General features: G+C 43.9%; 1 protein-coding gene and 2 long non-coding RNA genes across 4 annotated transcripts in view; 2 read left to right on the forward strand and 1 right to left on the reverse strand.

The window, feature by feature from the left end:
* LOC148136243 (uncharacterized) overlaps positions 1 to 8,449 on the forward strand; it is a 24,003-nt gene extending 15,554 nt beyond the window's left edge. Inside the window, exons 2-3 of the long non-coding RNA XR_015754609.1 lie at positions 6,324 to 6,559; positions 7,988 to 8,449. This is a non-coding gene — a long non-coding RNA (uncharacterized LOC148136243). The remainder of the gene's footprint in view (positions 1 to 6,323; positions 6,560 to 7,987) is intronic.
* Positions 1 to 9,951, reverse strand: part of LOC122543945 (uncharacterized) — a 39,654-nt gene extending 29,703 nt beyond the window's left edge. Inside the window, exons 1-2 of one of the 2 annotated variants that reach the window (XR_006310195.2) lie at positions 9,817 to 9,951; positions 6,644 to 7,588 (exon numbers count right to left, since the gene is read on the reverse strand). This is a non-coding gene — a long non-coding RNA (uncharacterized LOC122543945). Of the gene's footprint in view, positions 1 to 6,643; positions 7,589 to 8,977; positions 9,744 to 9,816 lie in introns of those variants that run through there. The other variant, XR_015754608.1, reaches the window with a different exon arrangement.
* A 96-nt stretch (positions 9,952 to 10,047) lies between these two features.
* LOC122543937 (uncharacterized) lies at positions 10,048 to 14,243 on the forward strand. Its single transcript, XM_043682888.2, has 3 exons — positions 10,048 to 10,148; positions 10,953 to 11,057; positions 12,638 to 14,243. Exon 3 carries the CDS (start codon positions 13,053 to 13,055, stop codon positions 14,100 to 14,102), a length of 1,050 nt encoding a protein of 349 aa, XP_043538823.1. The 5' UTR covers positions 10,048 to 10,148; positions 10,953 to 11,057; positions 12,638 to 13,052; the 3' UTR covers positions 14,103 to 14,243.
* The last annotated feature ends 8,078 nt before the right edge of the window (positions 14,244 to 22,321 follow it).

Consider the following 22,321-nt stretch of genomic DNA (forward strand, 5'->3'; position numbering starts at 1 on the left):
GAGAGATCAGACAGAGAGAGAGAGAGAGATCAGACAGAGAGAGAGAGAGACCAGACAGAGAGAGAGAGAGAGAGATCAGACAGAGAGAGAGAGAGAGATCAGACAGAGAGAGAGAGAGAGATCAGACAGAGAGAGAGAGAGAGATCAGACAGAGAGAGAGAGAGAGATCAGACAGAGAGAGAGAGAGAGATCAGACAGAGAGAGAGAGAGAGATCAGACAGACAGAGAGAGAGAGAGAGATCAGACAGACAGAGAGAGAGAGAGAGATCAGACAGAGAGAGAGAGAGAGATCAGACAGAGAGAGAGAGAGAGAGATCAGACAGAGAGAGAGAGAGAGAATCAGACAGAGAGAGAGAGAGAGATCAGACAGAGAGAGAGAGAGAGATCAGACAGAGAGAGAGAGAGAGATCAGACAGACAGAGAGAGAGAGATCAGACAGAGAGAGAGAGAGAGATCAGACAGAGAGAGAGAGAGAGATCAGACAGAGAGAGAGAGAGAGATCAGACAGAGAGAGAGAGAGAGATCAGACAGAGAGAGAGAGAGAGATCAGACAGAGAGAGAGAGAGAGAGATCAGACAGAGAGAGAGAGAGAGATCAGACAGAGAGAGAGAGAGAGATCAGACAGAGAGAGAGAGAGAGAGATCAGACAGAGAGAGAGAGAGAGAGATCAGACAGAGAGAGAGAGAGAGAGATCAGACAGAGAGAGAGAGAGAGATCAGACAGAGAGAGAGAGAGAGATCAGACAGAGAGAGAGAGATCAGACAGAGAGAGAGAGACCAGACAGAGAGAGAGAGAGAGATCAGACAGAGAGAGAGAGAGAGATCAGACAGAGAGAGAGAGAGATCAGACAGAGAGAGAGAGAGAGAGAGAGATCAGACAGAGAGAGAGAGAGAGAGAGAGATCAGACAGAGAGAGAGAGAGAGAGAGAGATCAGACAGAGAGAGAGAGAGAGATCAGACAGAGAGAGAGAGAGAGATCAGACAGAGAGAGAGAGATCAGACAGAGAGAGAGAGAGAGACCAGACAGAGAGAGAGAGAGAGATCAGACAGAGAGAGAGAGAGAGATCAGACAGAGAGAGAGAGAGAGAGAGAGATCAGACAGAGAGAGAGAGAGAGAGAGAGATCAGACAGAGAGAGAGAGAGAGATCAGACAGAGAGAGAGAGAGAGATCAGACAGAGAGAGAGAGAGAGAGATCAGACAGAGAGAGAGAGAGAGAGAGATCAGACAGAGAGAGAGAGAGAGATCAGACAGAGAGAGAGAGAGAATCAGACAGAGAGAGAGAGAGAGAGATCAGACAGAGAGAGAGAGAGAGATCAGACAGAGAGAGAGAGAGAGATCAGACAGAGAGAGAGAGAGAGATCAGACAGAGAGAGAGAGAGAGATCAGACAGAGAGAGAGAGATCAGACAGAGAGAGAGAGACCAGACAGAGAAGAGAGACAGAGAGAGAGATCAGACAGAGAGAGAGACAAAGAGAGAGAGATGAGAGAGAGAGATCAGACAGAGAGAGAGATCAGATAGAGAGAGAGGGGTGAGATCAGACAGAGAGAGAGAGAGATCAGACAGAGAGAGAGAGAGAGAGATCAGACAGAGAGAGAGAGAGAGAGAGAGATCAGACAGAGAGAGAGAGAGATCAGACAGAGAGAGAGAGAGAGAGATCAGACAGAGAGAGAGAGATCAGACAGACAGAGAGAGATGAGACAGAGAGAGAGATCAGACAGAGAGAGAGAGGGGGTGAGATCAGACAGAGAGAGAGAGAGAGATCAGACAGAGAGAGAGAGAGAGAGAGATCAGACAGAGAGAGAGAGAGAGAGATCAGACAGAGAGAGAGAGATAGACAGACAGAGAGAGATGAGACAGAGAGAGAGATCAGACAGAGAGAGAGAGAGAGATCAGACAGAGAGAGAGAGAGATCAGACAGAGAGAGAGAGAGAGATCAGACAGAGAGAGAGAGAGAGATCAGACAGAGAGAGAGAGACAGAGAGAGAGATGAGAGAGAGATCAGACAGAGAGAGAGATCAGACAGAGAGAGAGAGAGGGGTGAGATCAGACAGAGAGAGAGGGAGAGATCAGACAGAGAGAGAGAGAGAGATCAGACAGAGAGAGAGAGAGATCAGACAGAGAGAGAGAGACAGAGAGAGAGTGACTGAGAGATCAGACAGAGAGAGAGATCAGACAGAGAGAGAGAGGGGGTGAGATCCGACAGAGAGAGAGAGGGGGTGAGATCAGACAGAGAGAGAGGGAGAGATCAGAGAGAGAGAGAGAGAGAGAGAGAGAGAGAGAGAGAGAGAGAGAGAGAGAGAGAGAGAGAGAGAGAGAGAGAGAGAGAGATCAGACAGAGAGAGAGAGAGATCAGACAGAGAGAGAGAGAGATCAGACAGAGAGAGAGAGAGATCAGACAGAGAGAGAGAGAGATCAGACAGAGAGAGAGAGAGAGATCAGACAGAGAGAGAGAGAGAGATCAGACAGAGAGAGAGAGACAGAGAGAGAGATGAGAGAGAGATCAGACAGAGAGAGAGATCAGACAGAGAGAGAGAGGGGGTGAGATCAGACAGAGAGAGAGGGAGAGATCAGACAGAGAGAGAGAGAGAGATCAGACAGAGAGAGAGAGAGATCAGACAGAGAGAGAGAGACAGAGAGAGAGATGAGAGAGAGATCAGACAGAGAGAGAGAGGGGGTGAGATCAGAGAGAGAGAGAGAGAGAGAGAGAGAGAGAGAGAGAGAGAGAGAGAGAGAGAGAGAGAGAGAGAGAGAGAGAGAGATCAGACAGAGAGAGAGAGAGATCAGACAGAGAGAGAGATCAGAGAGAGAGATATCACAGAGAGAGAGATATCACAGAGAGAGAGATATCACAGAGAGAGAGATATCACAGAGAGAGAGATATCACAGAGAGAGAGATATCACAGAGAGAGAGATATCACAGAGAGAGAGATATCACAGAGAGAGATATCACAGAGAGAGAGATATCACAGAGAGAGAGATATCACAGAGAGAGAGATATCACAGAGAGAGAGATATCACAGAGAGAGAGATATCACAGAGAGAGAGAGATATCACAGAGAGAGAGAGATATCACAGAGAGAGAGAGATATCACAGAGAGCGAGAGATATCACAGAGAGAGAGAGAGATATCACAGAGAGAGAGATATCACAGAGAGAGAGATATCACAGAGAGAGAGATATCACAGAGAGAGAGATATCACAGAGAGAGAGATATCACAGAGAGAGCGCGCGAGATAGCGATCAGAGAGCGCAAGATCAGAGAGAGCAATGGAGAGAGAGATCAGAGTGTTCAGAGAGAGCGCGAGAGAAATCAGAGAGAGAGATCAGAGAGAGAGATCAGTGATCGAGAGAGAGAGATCACAGAGAGAGCGAGAGAAAAAAATCAGCATGGAGCTGTTTCTTTGAGATAAAAGTTCAGGGTTTTTTCTAGTTTTGCTTAATTTCAGCTAGGGACTCAAAGAAACAGCTCCATGTTAATCTTTTCTCTCTCTCTCTCTGTGAACTGTGTCCAGTAAGAAACTGTGTTTAATTGAACTTTTTGCCAAGGGGTGTGTTAAGGGATGATGCAGGATATTGCCACAGTTCTTTGTTAAGTTTTTCGTGTTGGTTGGGTCTTCAAATAGTAAAGTTACTTGAAATTAGATTTTCTTTTGCTCACGTGTAAATAAATTCTTCTGTTTTGGTTAAAACAGAGTGGTTTGACCAACTGTGTTGCTCCTGGAATTTTATTTTTATTCATTCATAGAGTCATAGAGATGTACAGCAAGGAAACAGACCCTTTGGTCCAACCCGTCCATTCATAGGACTTGGGCGTCGCTGGTTGGCCAACATTGATAGACCATCCCTATTTGTGGTGGTGGTGGTGAGTTGCCTTCTTGAATTGCTGCATTCTACTTGCTGTGAGTTGACCCACCATGCTGGTAGAGAGAGATTTCCAGGATTTTGACCCAAAGACTGAAGAAACGGCAGTATATTTCTAAGTCAAGGTGGTGAGTGGCTTGGAGGGGAACTTCCAGGTGTTCCCATGTACTTGCTGCCCTTGTCCTTCTAGGTGGAAGCATTTGTGGGTTTGGAAGGTGCCACCTAAGGATCTTTGGTGAATTTCTGCAGTGCATCTTGTAGATAGTACACACTGTTGCACCGGATGACGGACTGAATGTTTGTAGTTGTGGTGCCAATCAAGCGGGTTGTTTTGTCCTGGATGGTATCAAGCGTTTTGAGTGTTGTTGGAACTGCAAACATTCAGGCAAGTGGGGAGAATTCCATCACACTCCTGACTTCTGCCTTGTAGATGGTGGATAGACTTTGGGGTGTCAGGAGGTGAGTTACTCACTGCAGTATCCCTCATTTCTGACCTGCTCTTGTACCCACTGTATCCACTATACCAACTGGTGAGTCCAGTTGAGTTTCCGGTCAATGGTAACCCCAAGGATGTTGACAATGGGGGATTTAATGATGGTAATACTGTTCAACGTCAAGGATGGTTAGAGTGTCAGTGATGGTCATTGTCTGGCCTTTGTGTGGTGTGAATGTTACTTGTCACCCCAAGCCTGGATATTGTCCAGATCTTGTTGCATTTAACCACGGACTGCTTCAGTATCTGAGTCGTCGCAAATGGTGCTGAACATTGTGCGATCATCAGCGAACTTACCCACTTCTGACCTTATGACAGAGGAAAGATCATTAATAAAGCAGCTGAAGATTGTCGGCCTTGGACACTACCCTAAGGGACTCCTAAAGAGATGTCTTGGAGTTAAGATGACTGACCCTTCACAACCACAACCATCTTCCTTTGCATTAGGTATGACTTTAACCAGTGAATTTTTCCCCCGATACCTATTGATTCTAGTTTGGCCAGGGCTCCTTGATGCCACATTCGGTCAAATGTGGACTTGATGCCACTCTCACCTCACCTCTGGAATTCAGCGCTCTTGTCCATGTCTAAACCAAGGCTGTAATGAGGTGAGGAGCTGAGTGACGCTGGCAAAACTCAAACTGGGCGTCACCGAGCAGGGTGTTGCTGAGCAGGTGCTGCTTGATAGGACTGCTGATGACCCCTTCCATCACTTTACTGATAATGACAGGAGACTGATTGGTAAGGTTGGATTTGTCATGTACAGGGCATTCCTGGGCAATTTTTCACATTGTTGGGTTGATGCCAGTGTTGTAACTGTACTGGAAGAGGGGACCGGTAAGTTCTGGAGCATATATCTTCAGTACCATTGTCAGAATGTTATCAGGGCCCATTGCCTTTGCAGTATCCAATGTTCCAGCCATTTCTCGTCATCACTTGGAGTGAATCGAATTGGCTGGAGACTGGTATCTGTGATGCTGGGGACCACTGGAGGAGCCTGAGATGGATCATCCACTCGGCACTTCTGACTGAAGATTGTTGCGAATGAATCAGCCTTATCCTTTCTACTGATGTGCTGGGTTCCTCCATCATTGAGGATGGGGATATTTATGGAGCCTTCTCCTCCAGTGAGTTGTTTAAATTGTCCACCGCCATTCACGACTGGATGTGGAAGGACTGCAGAGCTTAGATCGGATCCGTTGGTTGTGGGATCGCTAAACTCTGTCTATCACTTACTGTTTGTAATTTGGAAACAACATCAAAAATAACACTCATTTACCAGAGCACAATCTAAATTCATGTAGACAATGGGGTATGCACACAATTACTAAAAATATACCGTATTCATACAATGAACTTCTTGAAGAAAAGTCAATCTTTTTCTAATAATAAGATCTATATTGAGCCAGTAACTCTCAGGATTACAATTTTTCTCACCTCTTATCAGAGAAAAAAAAGTTACTTCCCTTCAAATATTAATTCACCAGAATCCCTCCTGTCTCTATTTTCCTCTACACTGAATGCATTAGAAGGTACAGATTGAACATAACTTTACCTTTTGGTATGACTTTCTCTGGAGAAACACCAGCCATTTTCACTGGATTACTTTTTAATTGTCTGACAATTTGCCTTTAAATGTTCATCCCAAAGATAGGGAAAAGAAACCACTCCTTTGGACGCACTTCCACCTTCTACACTATTTTTTCTTAGCAGCTGAGTGAGAATCTGTTCTTTCACTTATGCTGCCTTTTCCACAATAATCTGATGCCTGTTCATCCCCGCATCACAATGATGTCACATTCCAAATTCTATATGAGTTTGTAACTTGTGGTTTGCTGCCAACAAGATGTTGGTGAGAACTGAAGAAGGTTCACTGGATCCAAAGTATTAACTCTGCATTCTCTCCACAGATGCTACCAGATTTGCTAACCTTCTCCAGCAATTTCAGTTTTTGTCTCTGATTTCCAGAAACTGCAGTTCTTTGGTTTGTTGTTAACTATTCAACTGGCTACTTCCTGTCACAAGGCTCACTGCCTTTCACTGAGGTCACCTCCTGGATTTTCTTCCCCGAGAGCATAGGCAGGCAAATTGCCCTGAATTACTTCCCCTCAAAAGTTCAAACAAGTGAGTTACGCATTACCCAAGAGCAAATCTGCAACAGCCTTCTGTGAGGAGACCCAAAATATGTTCAGCAAAAGAACCTGGTAAGTCCCACAATCCATCTCTCTGGCAACATATAATGTGCACTGTGTGATTCCAAATAGAATTGCAAATTAAATGCTACGTACCTTCAAAGTAGTCACTGAATTGATGATCCATGTGATCACAGATAAAACAACCTTTTGGTAAAAAGAACTCCAAAAGAATCAGGCCATAGGGTAAAAGTTGTGAAATCCTGTAATGCTTCCCTTTCACCAAGCGTCAGAGGGAATGTGGTTCAGTCCTGGATGCGATTAGCAGCAGAATCCACTTGCTGGTGTCTCAGTAGGTTGGATGTCTGAGCGAATCCCTTCCCACACTCAGAGCAGGTGAAAGGCTTCTCCCCAGTGTGAACTCATTGGTACATGCGCAGGCTGTAAAAATCACACGGTACCTTCCATACTTGGGGCAGCTCAATGGCCTTTCCCTGTGGGTAACTCACTGATGCCTCATCAGGTTGGATAAATGAGTAAATCTCTTCCCACACTCAGGGCAGAGAAATGGCCTCTCCCCAGTGACAACTCAATGATGAATCTGCAGGCTGGACAAATGCCCTCCCACATTCAGAGCAAGTGAATGGTTGCTCTCCACTGTGAACCCACTGACGTTTCATCAGGTTGGATGATGGAGTCAATCTGTTCACACACTCCGAGCAGCTGAACAGCATCTCACCAGTGTGACAGTGGTGATGCGTTTCCAGTGCTAATGGGATACAGAAATCCTTTCTATAGTCCCCACATTTACATGGTGTCATCATGATGCAGCTGTCCTTTTATTCTTCTGGATTCAATAATCCGTTCATCAACATACAGAACATGTGTACAGTCTCTCCCCACTATTAATGATGTGAAGTTTGTTGTGGCCTTTTAGCTGGTTAAAGCCCTTTCCACAGAATCTGCATGGGAACACTGTTACTGTGGTGCATAGGTCATGTTGCTTCTCTGGTCACAATAATGTTTAAAAACTTGTGAAGCAGTCAGAACTGTCAAACATTTCACTCTTAGATTCACAGGATCCCAAAGAATCAAGCAGCTCTGCAAAACAAAAATTATAAAAGTCATCATCACTTTCAGTCCAGGATAGCGAGTCAGAAAGCACAACTCTAGTTTCAATCAAATATTCCTTCCTCTCTTGTGCCCAAAAATCTCTCATATTCCAAGCATTGTCTCCATCCTCACTCTGCTTTACCTAATACGCATACTCTAAATTCTCCAAAAGGTGATGATTCATGCTGAGTGACAGACTTACGTTTCCTGTAATTAAATAGTATTTGGTGAACTGAGTAAAGTATAGAGCTGTATGAGATATATGAGGAATGTGAAAAATAACAATGACCTGCACTACTGCCTTTTTTTATTCTTATTCACTCAAAGAATGTAGACATCATTGGCTCAGCCAACATTTATTGCCTGTCTCTATTTGCTCCTGACAAGGTTCAAACAAAAACAATCAGCGATTTGAAATCAAAATCTGATGGTCACTTAATGGATGCGAATTTGCAGGGCGACAAGCATGCAGAGCAGCAAATGGAACAGACTGGATTGCTTTGCAGTGTTGGTGTGGAGTCAAGATATGAATGTGTCCTGTATCATAATGACTTTCTGATTGTATTGTATTATGTAGCTACAAAATTGTTTTACAAGACTAGAAACAATGATAATGACACTTTGTTTATAGATCTATAAGCAATATGTTGAATATCTATTAAATAACAACACAAGAAATATCTATCATTTACTCCCCTTAAATATCAGCTGTTACCTGAGTAAATCATTCTTATAATTGTGAATACTAAGAAGGAGGCATTATTTTACTCAGACAAGAATATGTGTCAAACTGAGAGAGTAAAAGATGTCAGCGTCCATAAGACAGGAATAGGAACCAACCTCTCCTAAATCTGCACACTCCTGGATTCACTTCCTTTCCCTCTAGTTGCTACTACCAGTGACCAGTTTCTCACTTTCCTCCTAAGATGGTCTAGAGGAGGTCATTTCATCAGTCTGAATTTTTCCATGCACACAGTGCTATCTGGAGCAGTTAATTATTTCTCCTCACAGATTTAAAGTTCAATGATACTCCTGTCCAAATGGATCGAGTGACTCGGTCAGATCTTCAGATCAAGCTTGATTTGAGAATTATGTCTGAAAATTCTATCCTGCTGATCCTACAGTGTACTTAAGTCATCACCTGAAGTAGAGGTGATACATTATTTCAAAATTTTATTGAATGGGGCACTTGAAGAAAATAAATTTGCAAGGCTTTAGAGAGTGGATAGATCTTAACTGCCTCTTAAATCTTGACTATCTCTGATTGAAATCCTATATTTAAGAACATTGAGAAAGAGGCCACCATATTCAGCAGGCAAATAAATGTATAAAGATAAGAGCAAATACTGACAATAACTTTCAGAGAGAGATATATACCTGACTCAAACTTTCCAACATCTGCTAACTCACTGGATTCACTTCCTCTGCCTTGAATTGCTTGAAGTGAACAATTTCATCCATCTTACTCCCTCCCAGAATGTTACACAGAAGAGGCAATTTCACTCTGACTCTCAATGGACAACGTCCGCATTATGATGTTTGCAATCAGCATGGGGCTTGCCTGAGGCAGTCAATAGGCAGGTGTGAGGATTCCTTGCAGAGTCTCACTTAAGTCCAGAGCTTTGAATGTAACAGGAATGATTCGATACCGAATGATGTGCTAAATTATCAATCAAACTCCATCTCCTGACCTCATTCCATCGTTGGCCAACCCATGTGCTAGGCAATTTACTGTCCTGCGTTGTATTTCAAGAGTTGTCAAATTGTGAGCAAATTAATTGTAACAAAGCTCAGGAAGAATAAAAATTACTAGAACTCAGTGGTTAGCATTGCTGCCTCACTGCGCCAGGGCACAGGTTCGATTCCTGCCTCGGGCGACTGTCTGGGTGGAGTTTGTACATTCTCCCCGTGTCCGCGTGGTTTTCCTCCGGGTGCTCCGGTTTCCTCCCACAGTCCAAAGATGTGCAGGTTAGGTAATTTGGCCGTGCTAAATTGTCCCATAGTGTTAGGTGCATTAGTCGGGGTAAATATGGGATAGGGGAATGGGTCTGGGTGGGTTACTCTTCGGAGGGTCGGTGTGGACTTGTTGGGCCGAAGGGCCTGTTTCCACACTGTAGGGAATCTAATCTAATCTAAAAATAGAAAACGCTGTGCTCGGCGGCGATGTCCCCGCGTTCCAGGCTACCGACCAAGCGCGCAGATACAGGCGCCCGTACCCCCACATCCTTCTCCCTCTCGTCGAGCCTGGGTTTCCAGAGCAACCGGCTGCCGCCTCGGGCCAGAGCGGGACGCCTCTTGATGATCTCATCCTCAACGTCACAGGCAGCACAGGGACCAATAAACGGGGAGAGGGCGTGGCTGGCGGACCAAACCGCAGCGTCTGGTCCTCCAACCAATGGGAGTGAATGGGGGGGGGGGGAGAGCGAGCAGGACCACACGTGACCATTAACGCTACTGGCACAGACCCCCTGTGGCTAGTGCTTGAGTGGCGAAGGGAAAGCAGAAGAAGCAGTAGACATCGGGAGAAAAATACAGTCAGTCTGGTTTGGTGCGTTTCACGAGCATTCGGTGTAGGTTGTTAGACTCGAATTAGAAATTCGCGGACCCGCGTTAGCAGCAAATGGAAAACCGGCTGCAGGACTTAGGCGGTGATAGGCCTCGTATTAACAGCGCCATCTTTATTGGGGGCAAGGTGCAGCAGCGCATATGGACTTCCTATTTCCTGGGTCGGGGCGGAGCAATTTGAAGTGGAGCATTTGTATACAGCAAGCTGAAACCTAGAGATGTATGCATGGATACAGACCTTTAGGTCCTACTCGCCAATGCCTACCGCCAACCAGATATCCTAAACTAATCTAATCCACTTGTTAGCACTTGGTCCATTTCCCTCTAAACGTTTCTATTCATATATCCATCCAGATGCTTTTTAAATGTTACAATTGTACCAGCCTCCACCACTGGCAGCTCATTCCATACACGTACCACCCTATGCATGAAAAAGTTCCCTGTTAGGTCCCTTTCAAATTTTTCTCCTCTCACCATAAATCTATGCTGTTTAGTTCTGCTTTCCCCCAATCCAGGGAAGACACCTTATCTATTTACCCCATTCATGACCCTCATTTCATAAGGTCACCCTTCAGCCTCTGACACTCCAGGAAAAACTGACTCAGCCTATTTAGCCTCTCCCTTTAGTTCAAACCCTCCAACTTTGCACATTCTTGTAAATCTTTTCTGAACCCTTTCAAGTTTCACAACATCCTTCCAATTGAAGGGAGACCAGCATTAGAAATGTTTGTCTCTTCTAGATTTCTATCTTGGACTGACAATGATTTTTTTTCTTTTGTGAATTCAGTTTACAGGATATTAGTTGAGAAAAAAATTGAAGACTGGGATCTCCAAACAAGTTGTGACAGTCAGCAGAGTCATCAGGATCTGAATATCATTGGCATTTAACTGTGTAAGGAAAACGGTTTGTCTGTTCTGTCTGTGGGGAAATATTTATAATATGTTTGTAACTCAAAAAGCAGCAAGATATTCAAATATGTGGTGAGATCACCTCTGGGGTATGTGCTCAGTTCTGGGCCATGCTGCCGAGGAAGGAGATATTGGCCTGAGAAGGGCACAGATTTATCCAAATGACACTTTGTCTCTTTAAAAGAACTGTCATATTTATTCCCAATCAACCACTTTATGCTTTTAATGTATCAGCTCCTTATTCTGAAATACCTACAAACTTACCTTTTAAAATTCCATGTGGACTCGAGTTCCAGTACCTTTTCAGATGGAGTGATCTAGATCCTGATAACTCTTTGTTAATCTTGAAATTTGAAAGATGAGATGCTGTTCCCTGAGCTATCATTGAGCTACTTTGGAACAGTACAGGAGGCTGAGATCTGTAGGTGTGAGTAGACAATTAATATGGCAAGGCTGAACTGTGAGTTCTGCTTGGCTCGATGACAGTGCTTTGGAGTTGGATGAAAACAGAAAGTGAGATGAGATAGGGAGAAGGTGATGCTGAAAAATTGAGTACGATGCTCAGTTTCAGTTTAAACAGTTCAGAAAGTGACACTGTCCCAATGGGAACAACCAATTGTGTAGAGTATTTTCTCACAGTTTTTAAAGTATAGTATATCACCTCAAGTAAACACTTTTTTGATTATAATAGAAGTGTCTGAAATGAGGGATTTTCCTGCTTTTTAGCTTCCAACCCAACTCCTTGAAATCACATTTTAGATCCTCATTACTTTTCGTGGCTATGTCAACTTTCTTTACTGGAGAAAGTGAGGACTGCAGATGCTGGAGATCAGAGCTGAAAATGTGTTGCTGGAAAAGTGCAGCAGGTCAGGCAGCATCCAGCGAACAGGAGAATCGACGTTTCGGGCATAAGCCATTCCTGAAGAAGGGCTTATGCCCGAAACGTCGATTCTCCTGTTCCCTGGATGCTGCCTGACCTGCTGCGCTTTTCCAGCAACACATTTTCAGCAACCTTCTTTAGTCTCTAACAACAGCCAAGGCATCCTTCCTTTGAAAAGGAGAACAAAACTGCACACAGTACTCCATTTGTGGTCTTACCAAGGCCTGAACAGAAAGACACCCCTGCTCCTGTACTCCAGTCCTCTCAATATGAAGGTCCATATATCATTTGCATTCTTTTTAAAAGATCTAAACCCAGAAAATATCCCAAAACAATTCCTTCCCTATGAAATTCATTAGGAAAAAGCTTGCCACTCCTGCCTGCTTACTAATAGAGAGGTTCACACTGAAACACAGAGCAAAATAGGGTCATAGACTCTGATATAGAATTGTTGATCACAATGTCCCCATTGTATCCATGCTGGTCATGAAGCATATATTTACACTTATCCCATTTTCTGGCACTCAACATGTAAACTATATTGTTAAGGCTTTTATGATCATCTAAACATTTCTTCAATGGTTCCTGCATCTGTTACCATTTCAGGTACTACCAGATCTGCTGAGTATCTCTAGAATTATCATTTCAGATTTTCACTATTTTGCTTCTGCAATTGTTCTTAGTCTTTCAGAGGGATCGAAGAAAACAGGAACAGGATTGATATGCAGATCTATAAAATGCCTCTCCTCCTCCCCGCCACTGGCTCTCCCACCTTTGCACAGGCACTGACTGGTCTCAGACCCTGAAGGAGATATATAAACCAGTCCAGTTTTAATGATGTGTGGGCTCCACAAAGGACCAGATTAATTTCTCTCAGACTCAACCTGTTTTCTTCTGGTTTTCCCTCTCTCCTTACTTCAGTTTTCTGTTTGAAAGGTTGATTTGCAGAGGAAATCAAATTCAGATCTGATATTCAGTCTGTTTATTATAACCTATTTATCTCAGGATTTTGAACATTGAGGGGGGAAAAGTACCATTTACTCCGGAGAAAAACACAAATAATCAACATGTGGGAGAGTCTGTGAAGATTTTTCGGAAATGTCCAAACACCAGCGCAGTCACACTGTGGAGAGACTGTGGAAATGTGGGGATTGTGGGAAGGGATTTTTTTACCCATGCCAGCTGGAAATTCACCAACGCAGTCACACTGGGGAGAAGCCTTTCACCTGCTCTGATTGTGGGAAAAGATTCACTCGGTCATCTGACATGTTCAAACATCAGCGAGTTCACACAGGGGAAAGACCATTCACCTGCTCTGATTGTGGAAAAGGATTCAGTCAGTCATCCGAACTGCTGAGACATCAGCGAGTTCACACTGGGGAGAAACCATTCACCTGTTCTGAATGTGGAAAAGGATTCAGTCAGTCATCCAGTCTACTAGAACACAAGCGATTTCACACTGGGGAGAGACCATTCACCTGTTCTGAATGTGGGAAAGGATTCACTCACTCATCTAACCTACTGATACACCAGCGAGTTCACACCGGGGAGAAACCGTTTATCTGTTCTGAGTGTGGGAAGGGATTCACTCGGTCATCAAGTCTGCTGATACATCAGCGAGTTCACACTGGGCAGAGCCCATTCATATGTTCCGAATGTGGGAAAGTATTCACTTGCTCATCAAAACTGTTGACACACCAACGAATTCACACTGGAGAGAAACCATTTACCTGTTCTGACTGTGGGAAGGGATTTACTAGATCGTCCAGCCTGCTGATACATCAGCGAGTTCATACTGGAGAGCGACCATTCACTTGTTCTGAGTGTGGGAAAGCATTCACTCAGACAACTCACCTGCTGATTCACCAGCGCGTTCACACTGGAGAAAAACCATTCATCTGCTGTGACTGTGGGAAGGGATTTGCTCGGTCATCTAACCTGCTGATACATCAGCGAGTTCACTCTGGGGAGAGACCGTTCACCTGCTCTGATTGTGGGAAGCGATTCACTCATTCATCTAACCTGCTGATACACCAGCGAGTTCATACTGGGGAGAAACCATTCACCTGTTCTGAGTGTGGAAAGAGATTCACTCGATCATCGAACCTGTTAACACACCAGCAAATTCACAAAGAACCACTGGCTTGAAAGATTTTGCTCTGACTCACACCGAAGAACGAACTCTGGTCTTTAGGACATTTGTACTGATGTTATTAATCCTTGCTCAATTAAAGATGCTGAAAGTACAGATAAATGTTCATAACAATTAGTGTAATGTAGGCTATGTGTCGGAAAATGTGTTGTTGGAAAAACACAGCAGGTCAGGCATCATCCGAGGAGCAGGAGAATCGACGTTTCGGGCCAGAGCCCTTCATCAGGAATGTGCATGGCCCGAAATATCGATTCTCCTGCTCCTCAGATGCTGCTTGACTGCTGTGCTTTTCCAGCAACACATTCTCGACTCTGATCTCCAGCATCTGCAGACCTCGTTTTCTCCTGTGTGTCGGAAAAGACCACCATGCTGCTGTGTGTCAACGTGTGCAGACTGGGTAAAGTGTATGAAAAAGGATTTCCTGGTTCATCAGGACTGGGTAATCACCTATGAGTTCCCAATTAACTGTAGGGATTGGTTCTTTGATGCTACTGTTACCTATATCCTAACCAAGTTTTCTGTGCCTGCTTCTGATGATGTTTGTAAATATATGTCTGGTTACCTGTGTGCTAGAAAAGTGATATAAATCAGCTTTTTGTAAAAACTTGTGCATCGAGTCTTTATCTTATCTGTAAAGCAGACTCATTTATTTTGACAGGATCTCCATCTCTTCCATTGTCACCTGGAGTTTGAGTCACTCAGAGTGACTCAATCAGTCTGCTTTACATGAACGCATGCTGGAAATTAGAAACAAAAACAGAAATTGCTGGAAAAGCTCAATGGGTCAGGCAGCATCTGTGGTGAGAAATCAGAATTAACATATCAAGTCCAATGACCCCTTTCTGTGAGGGACCTGCTAAGCTTTCCTAGCAATTTCTGTTTTTGCTTCCTATGAGAAGTTGGGAGATGGCACATCCAGAGTGAGGGAGAGCCCATAATGCTCCACCGCGCCTAAGGCCTACAGTTCATAGAATCCCGACAGCATGGAACCCGGCCATTATGGTCCACATCGACTCTCCGGAGAGCAACTGAACCAGACCTCGTCCCCACCCTATTAGTCTACATTAACATTTAACTAATGCACCTAACCCATATAGCCCTGGACATTACGGGCAAATTAGCATGGCCAATTCACCTAACCTGCTCATCTTTGGATTGTGGGAGAAAACTTGTGCACCTGGAGGAAACCCACGCAGACATGGGAGAATGTCCAAACTCTCACATTGAACCTGGGTCCCTGGCGCTCTGAGGCAACAGTGCTAACCACCGAGTCACCTGTGCTACTGTTTTCCCATTTGTTGCAAACATAGGACTGGGAGTTTCTAATTTGCATCTAGCAGCCCACACTGGGTGTTTATAAAACCTCCCCGTCCAGACTGACTCCTCTTCACTCTTAGACACTTGCTTTATATCTCTGCACAAATGGTCACGTGTCATTCCACTAGCCCTGCCCCTCATTCACTCCTATTTGTTGGAGGACCGGTTGCTCAGACTTGGTCTGCCACCTGTGTCCACTCTCCTATTGCTCCATGAGCTGCCGGATCCCTTTGTGAGGTGAGTGATGGGGTTCTTCCTCTCTCTGTCCTGGGATGATCTGCTTCATTCACAATGAATGGTGCAGAATCATAGAGCAGAGGCTATTCCACCCATCGGGGGTGTACTCTTTCATTTGAGAAATGCTGCATATCTATCCCAACTTCACTGCTATTGTTATGTCACAGTGTAAACCCCTCTGCTAGTTTAAACATGACACACAGGAGCTCACCTCGTGCCATAATCTGTTAAATTTTGAGAGGCAAAGAACTATCCCAGAGGTCACTATTTAAAATAAAAATTAACAATTTTATTCTTTACGTCCAACAGAGAACATTAAAACAATGGCTATTTACAACTCCTTTCTCTTAAACCTATCTTTTACCTCCCACTCTACAATACTGGTCTGATAAATTCACTCTTAAATTTACAGCACAATCAACTTCAAACCCAAGGATAGTCTTTGGATGTCGAACGTTCTCTGTAGATTCCTCTAGGTCGACTTCGGCGTTCTGCTGCACAAATTTCTTGTACACAGGTACCTTAGTGAGTTTTGAGAAGGTTTGTAGCTCAGGTTGAGGTTCTGAATGTAGGTTTGCTTGCTGAGCTGGAAGGTGCTGAGCAAATCTACAGGTACCTTTCCAAGAGCTATTCGACTAGCAGTCTGTTTGTTGGTGCTCGTTGCTGTTCTCCTCCAACTGTTCAGTGTGCAATTTTATATCCCAAAACATTGGATCATTTCATTGGTTTGATGTCATCCCAAACAGTAAAATTCAAATTTGATTGGATTTTGGTATCTGGGGCAAAATTTAAACTGATTTGAATTTGAATGTGAATGTTTCGTTTCATGGCAATTCAGGTGCACTATTGGTTTCACAGTTAAATGTTACATTTTAAATTCTTCAGCACTCCCTGTCAGTATGCAGTCTGTCCTTGCCAGCTTATCAACTCTCTTAAAGATACAGTACACACCTACACTTCATAACATATTTGCCCAGAGCCCTCCAAATCTGTGTCCCTTTTTCTAGTTCCCTGGGCTTCTTCCTTCATTGGTTCCCCACTCATTAATCAGCTCATTTCTGAACTGCTTTCAGATCTGACAAAGGGTCACTGGACTGGACACTTTCTCTGTTTTTACATCACAGATGTTACCAGACCTGCAAGGTTTCTCCACTAATTTGTTTGTATTCGATCTCCAGCATCTGCAGTTCTTTGTATAACTTGACCCTGAAATCTTTCCTTAGTAAATTAAGTTCGAAATCAGTATTAATACTGACAGCTTAATCTGTTTCTTTATCATTCAGTCTGTTCGTGATCCCCAGAACCCATTGAGTAAAATAATCTCCACATCTTCACCCTACAATTATCTGAAAGCTAAATTCTGTGGTTACCAAACATTCTGCCAATGTAAATCATTTCTCCATTTCTGCAGGTGAAACCTTTGCTGCAGATTCACACTAAGTCTTGTACACCCATCACCATTCTATAATTTGAATGGAATAACAAGCTATCCAGTGAAACTAAACATAGAAAATAGAGTATAGAACAGTACAACACAATGCAAGCTCTTCAGCCCTCAATGTTGTGCTGACCTTTTAACCTACTCGAATATCAAACTAATGTATGTACCTTCATTTTTACTTAAGTAAAATGTTCCTTAAGTTGGAAAGAATAAAGAAGTCACAAAGGGTAAGTCCCAGGGGAACCAAACAGTAATGATTCTAGCTAATACCTTGTTTAGATTAGATTACAGTGTGGAAACAGGTCCTTCGGCCCAACAAGTCCACACCGACCCGCTGAAGCGCAACCCACCCATACCCCTATATTTACCCCTTACCTAACACTATGGGCAATTTAATATGGCCAATTCACCTGACCTGCACATCTTTGGACTGTGGGAGGAAACCGGAGCACCCGGAGGAAACCCATGCAGACACGGGGAGAACGTGCAAACTCCACACAGTCAGTCGCCTTGAGGTGGGAATTGAACCCGGGTCTCTGGCGCTGTGAGGCAGCAGTGCTAACCACTGGGCCACCGTGCCGCCCCCACCTGTTACTCACCTGTTTTGAAAACCCAGGATCCAATTGCCCAGCTTTTGTCCTTTCCACAGGTTTTGCCTGACCCATTGCTGTTTCTCATGTTTGTGGTTTTTTTTGTGAATAAAAGTGGCAAAGAGTCAGAAATTATTCTGTCAAAGATTACATTAATTTTAATTACTATTAATTGCAATTTAGAGTGTGGAAAATCAGGAGCAGGTGTACACTTGGATTCCAATCCAATTTTGAAGCCCGAGAGTTAATTTTATTCATTCGTGTGATGTGGATGGTGCTGGTGACTCTCTGTTCAATTGCTTGTTCCATTGTTAGTTCCCCTGGAAAATGTGATGGTGGGCTGCTTCCTAGACTGCGACAATTGTGGGGGAGTAGGGGTCAGCTGTGACCAGTTGAGCTCCACGGCTTTGCACACTGCTGCACATTGCCCTGTATAAAAATGGTGGCTGTGCAGTAGTCTCACAGAAAGTTGCTCCTATTAAAGATGGTGGCAATAATTGAGGCCTGTCAACTTTTCAAGGCCTGTAGTTGTGTTCCTGTTGTCGACAAATGTGGAACCAGAAGTTTATAATTTGTCTAGTGGCCTAAACTATTCAGCATATACTCTCTTGCTTTGTGAATCATCTTAAATTGCATCACCTAAAACTTTTCAGAATTAAATTCCATTTGCCACTGTTCAGGTCATCACACCAGCTCAGCTATACCATCCTGTATTCTCCAGCTTTCCTAGCAGAACCCAGCTTACTGTTGTGTAAGTGCAGCTTGACAGCACTATCTATGACATTTGATCAATGGGGCAGCAATTGGTCAGATTGGATTTGCCCTGTTTTCTGTTAGTTTTCCATTTGTTTGGGAAGATGTCATTGTTGTGACTGTACGAGATTACCACACTCCGTGAGTCAGGTTTACATTTTTGATTTGAAGATGATGAGGATTTTGAGAAGACAAGGGGGTTTGAAACAGTGGCACGGACATAAATCTGATCAGAGAAACTCAAACATGGAGTTCTAGGAATGACAAGCAGGGATTCAGGAGGTGACCACACATTCAAGGACATTGGATGAAAAGGGTCATTGGAAATAGGGCAATCGTTTGCCGTAGAGGCATTGATATGGTTTTGAGAAAGAATTGTTAATGGCACAGTTGAGGGGGAGAGAGGGAGAGAAAGGATTTGATGAGACACATCTATAATATCAGCAAACATGTGGAGGTGATGTGACTACTTACTGGGAATAGGTTGAGCAACAATTTAAAATATGGGGAGAAGAGAGAGAAGCTGAATAAACAGGTTTGGGACTCAAGAAAGGGGAGCTTTAGAAGCTTGTGAGCTAGTGGGAGAGAGGGAAGCAACAGAGATAGCTGATTAGATTGTCTCAATGTTAGTGACGAGGAAGCTACATGAGATCCTGCACTTCTTGCTGGAGGTGATGGTGGAGGAGGCTGGGAGAAGAAGAGCATTTTGAAACACCAGAAGCATTCGGAATAAGGTGGCTGAACTTGCAGCATAGGTTGGTACTTAAGATTTCGATGTTGTGGCTATTTCGGAGACATGGGTAGAGCAGGGACTTGAATGGTTGTTGCAGGTTCTGGGATTTGAATATTTCAGTAAGAACAGGGAAGATGGTAAAAGAGGTGGCGGTGTGGCATTGTTAGTCAAGGACAGTATTACAGTTGCAGAAAGGACTTTAGAGAATTCGTCTACTGAGGTAGTATGGGCTGAGGTTAGAAACAGGAAAGGACAGGTCACCCTGCTCGGAGTTTTCTATAGGCCTCCAAATAGTTCCAGAGATGTAAAGGAAAGGATAGCAAAGATGATTCCTGATAGGAGCGAGAGTGATAAGGTAGATGGAAAGGGGGATTTTAACTTTTCAAATGTTAACTGCGAATACTATAGTTCAAGTACTTTAGATGGTCCGTATTTGTCCAATGTGTGCAGGAGGGTTTCCTGACACAGTATGTAGATAGGCCAACAAGGGGCGAAGCCACATTCGATTTGGAATGGGGTAATGAACCCGGCCAGGTGTTAGATGTAGAGGTAGGTGAGCACTTTGGTGATAGTGACCACAATTCTGTTATGTTTACTTTAGTTATGGAAAGGGATCGATATAGAACATAGAACATAGAACAATACAGCACAGAACAGGCCCTTCGGCCCACGATGTTGTGCCGAACTTCTAACCTAGATTAAGTACCCATCCATGTACCTATCCAAATGCCGCTTAAAGGTCGCCAATGATTCCGACTCTACCACTCCCACGGGCAGCGCATTCCATGCCCCCACCACTCTCTGGGTAAAGAACCCACCCCTGGCATCTCCCCTATACCTTCCACCCTTCACCTTAAATTTATGTCCCCTTGTAACACTCTGTTGTACCCGGGGAAAAAGTTTCTGACTGTCTACTCTATCTATTCCTCTGATCATCTTATAAACATCTTATGATCATCTTCCTCTCCAGATATACTGCAGAGGAAGAGTTATAGCTGGGGAAAAGGCAATTATGGTGCGATTAGGCAAGATTTAGGATGCATCGATTGGGGAAGGAAACTGCAGGGGATGGGCAGAACTGAAATGTGGAGCTTATTGAAGGAACAGCTACTGCAGGTACTTGATAAGTATGTACCTGTCAGGCAGGGGGGAAGTTGGTGAGCGTGGGAGCCATGGTTTACTAAGGAAGTTGAATCTCTTGTCAAGAGGAAGAAGAAGGCTTATGTTGGGATGAGACATGATCTCTCAGTTAGGGCGCTCGAGAGTTACGAGTTAGCCAGGAAAGACTTAAAGAGAAAGCTAAGAAGAGCCAGGCGGGGTTATGAGAAGTCATTGGCCGATAGGATCAAGAAAAATCCAAAGGCATTCTGTAGGAATATCAAGAATAAAAAAATGACTAGAATACGATTAGGGCCAATCAAGGATACTAGTGGGAAGTTGTCGTCAGAGGAGATGGGAAAGTGCTAAATTAATATTTTTTGTCGGTATTTACACTAGAAAAAGACAATGTTGTCGAGGAGAATACTGAGAGAGAGGCTACGAGACTAGATGGGATTGAGGTTCACAAGTAGGAGGGGTTAGCAATTAGAGTCATAGAGATGTACAGCACGGAAAAAGACACTTCGGTCTAACCCATCCATGCCAACCAGATATCCCAATCCAATCTACTCCTACATGCCAGTACCTGGTCCATATCCATCCAAACCCTTCCTATTCATCCATGCCTTTTAAATGTTGCAAATATACTGGCCTCCACCACTTCCTCTGGCAGCCCATTCCACACATGCCCCACCCTCTGAGTGAAAAGGTTGCCTCTTAGGTCTCTTTTATATCTTTCCCCTCTCACCCTAAACGTATAGTTATGGACTCCCCCATCTCAGGGAAAAGACCTTGTCTATTTATCTTATCCATGCCCCTCATGATTTTATAAACCTCTATAAGGTCACCCCTCAACCTCCAACGCTTCAGGGATAACAGCCCTAACCTATTCAACCTCTCCCTATAGTTCAAATCCTCCAACTCTGGAAACATCCTTGGAAATCTTTTCTGGACACTTTCAAGTTTCACAACATCGTTCCGATAGGAAGGAGACCAGAATTGCATGTGATATTCCAAAAGTGGCCTAACCAATGTCCTGCACAGCTGCAACATGACCTCCCAACTCCTGTACTCAATACTCTGACCAATTAAGGAGTGCATACCAAACGCTTTCTTAACTATCCACCTACCTGTGACTCTACTTTCAAGGAGCTAGGAACCTGCACTGCAAGGTCTCTTTGTTCAGCAACACTCCCTAGGACCTTACCATTAAGTGTATAAGTCCTGCTAAGGTTTGCTTTCCCAAAATGCAGCACCTCGCATTTATCTAAATTAAACTGCATCTGCCATTCCTCAGCCTATTGGCTCATCTGATCAAGATCCCGTTGAATCTGAGGTAACCTTCTTCGCTATCCATTCCACCTCCAATTTTGGTGTCATCTGCAAACATACGAACTGTACCTCTTAAGCTCACATCCAAATCATTTACATAAATGATGAAAAGTAATGGACCCAGCATGATCCTCCAATCTGAAAAACAACTCTCCACGATCATCCCCTGTCTTCTACCTTTGAGCTATTCTGTATCCAAATGGCTAGTTCTCCCTGTATTCCTTAAGTTTGGAAAGTGTGAAAATCGATAAGTACCCTGGGCTGGATGGGATTTATCCTAGGATTCTCTGGGAAGCCCAGGAGGAGATTACAGAGCCTTTGGCTTCGATCTCAATGTTGTTATTGTCTATAGGAATATTGCCAGAAGGATAGCAAATGTTGTTTCCTTGTTCAAGAAGGGGAGTTGAGACAACCCTGGCAATTATAGACCAGTGAGCCTTACGTTGGTTGTGGGTAAAGTGTTGGAAAAGTTATAAGAGAAAGGATTTATAATCATCTGGAAAGGAATAAATTGATTAGGGATAGTCAACACGGTTTTGTGAAGGGTAGGTCGTGCCTCACAAACCTTACTGAGTTCTTTGAGAAGGTGACCAAACAAGTGGATGAGGGTAAAGCGATTGATGTGGTGTATATGGATTTCAGGAAGGCATTTGATAAGGTTCCCCACAAAAATGGAAGCATGAATTTTTTTTAAGATTCGCTATTATATGGAAA

This window comes from Chiloscyllium plagiosum, unplaced genomic scaffold (assembly GCF_037043375.1).
Source record: "Chiloscyllium plagiosum isolate Xiang-an unplaced genomic scaffold, Cpla_swu_hap1 HiC_scaffold_46, whole genome shotgun sequence".
Lineage (NCBI taxonomy): Eukaryota > Metazoa > Chordata > Chondrichthyes > Orectolobiformes > Hemiscylliidae > Chiloscyllium > Chiloscyllium plagiosum.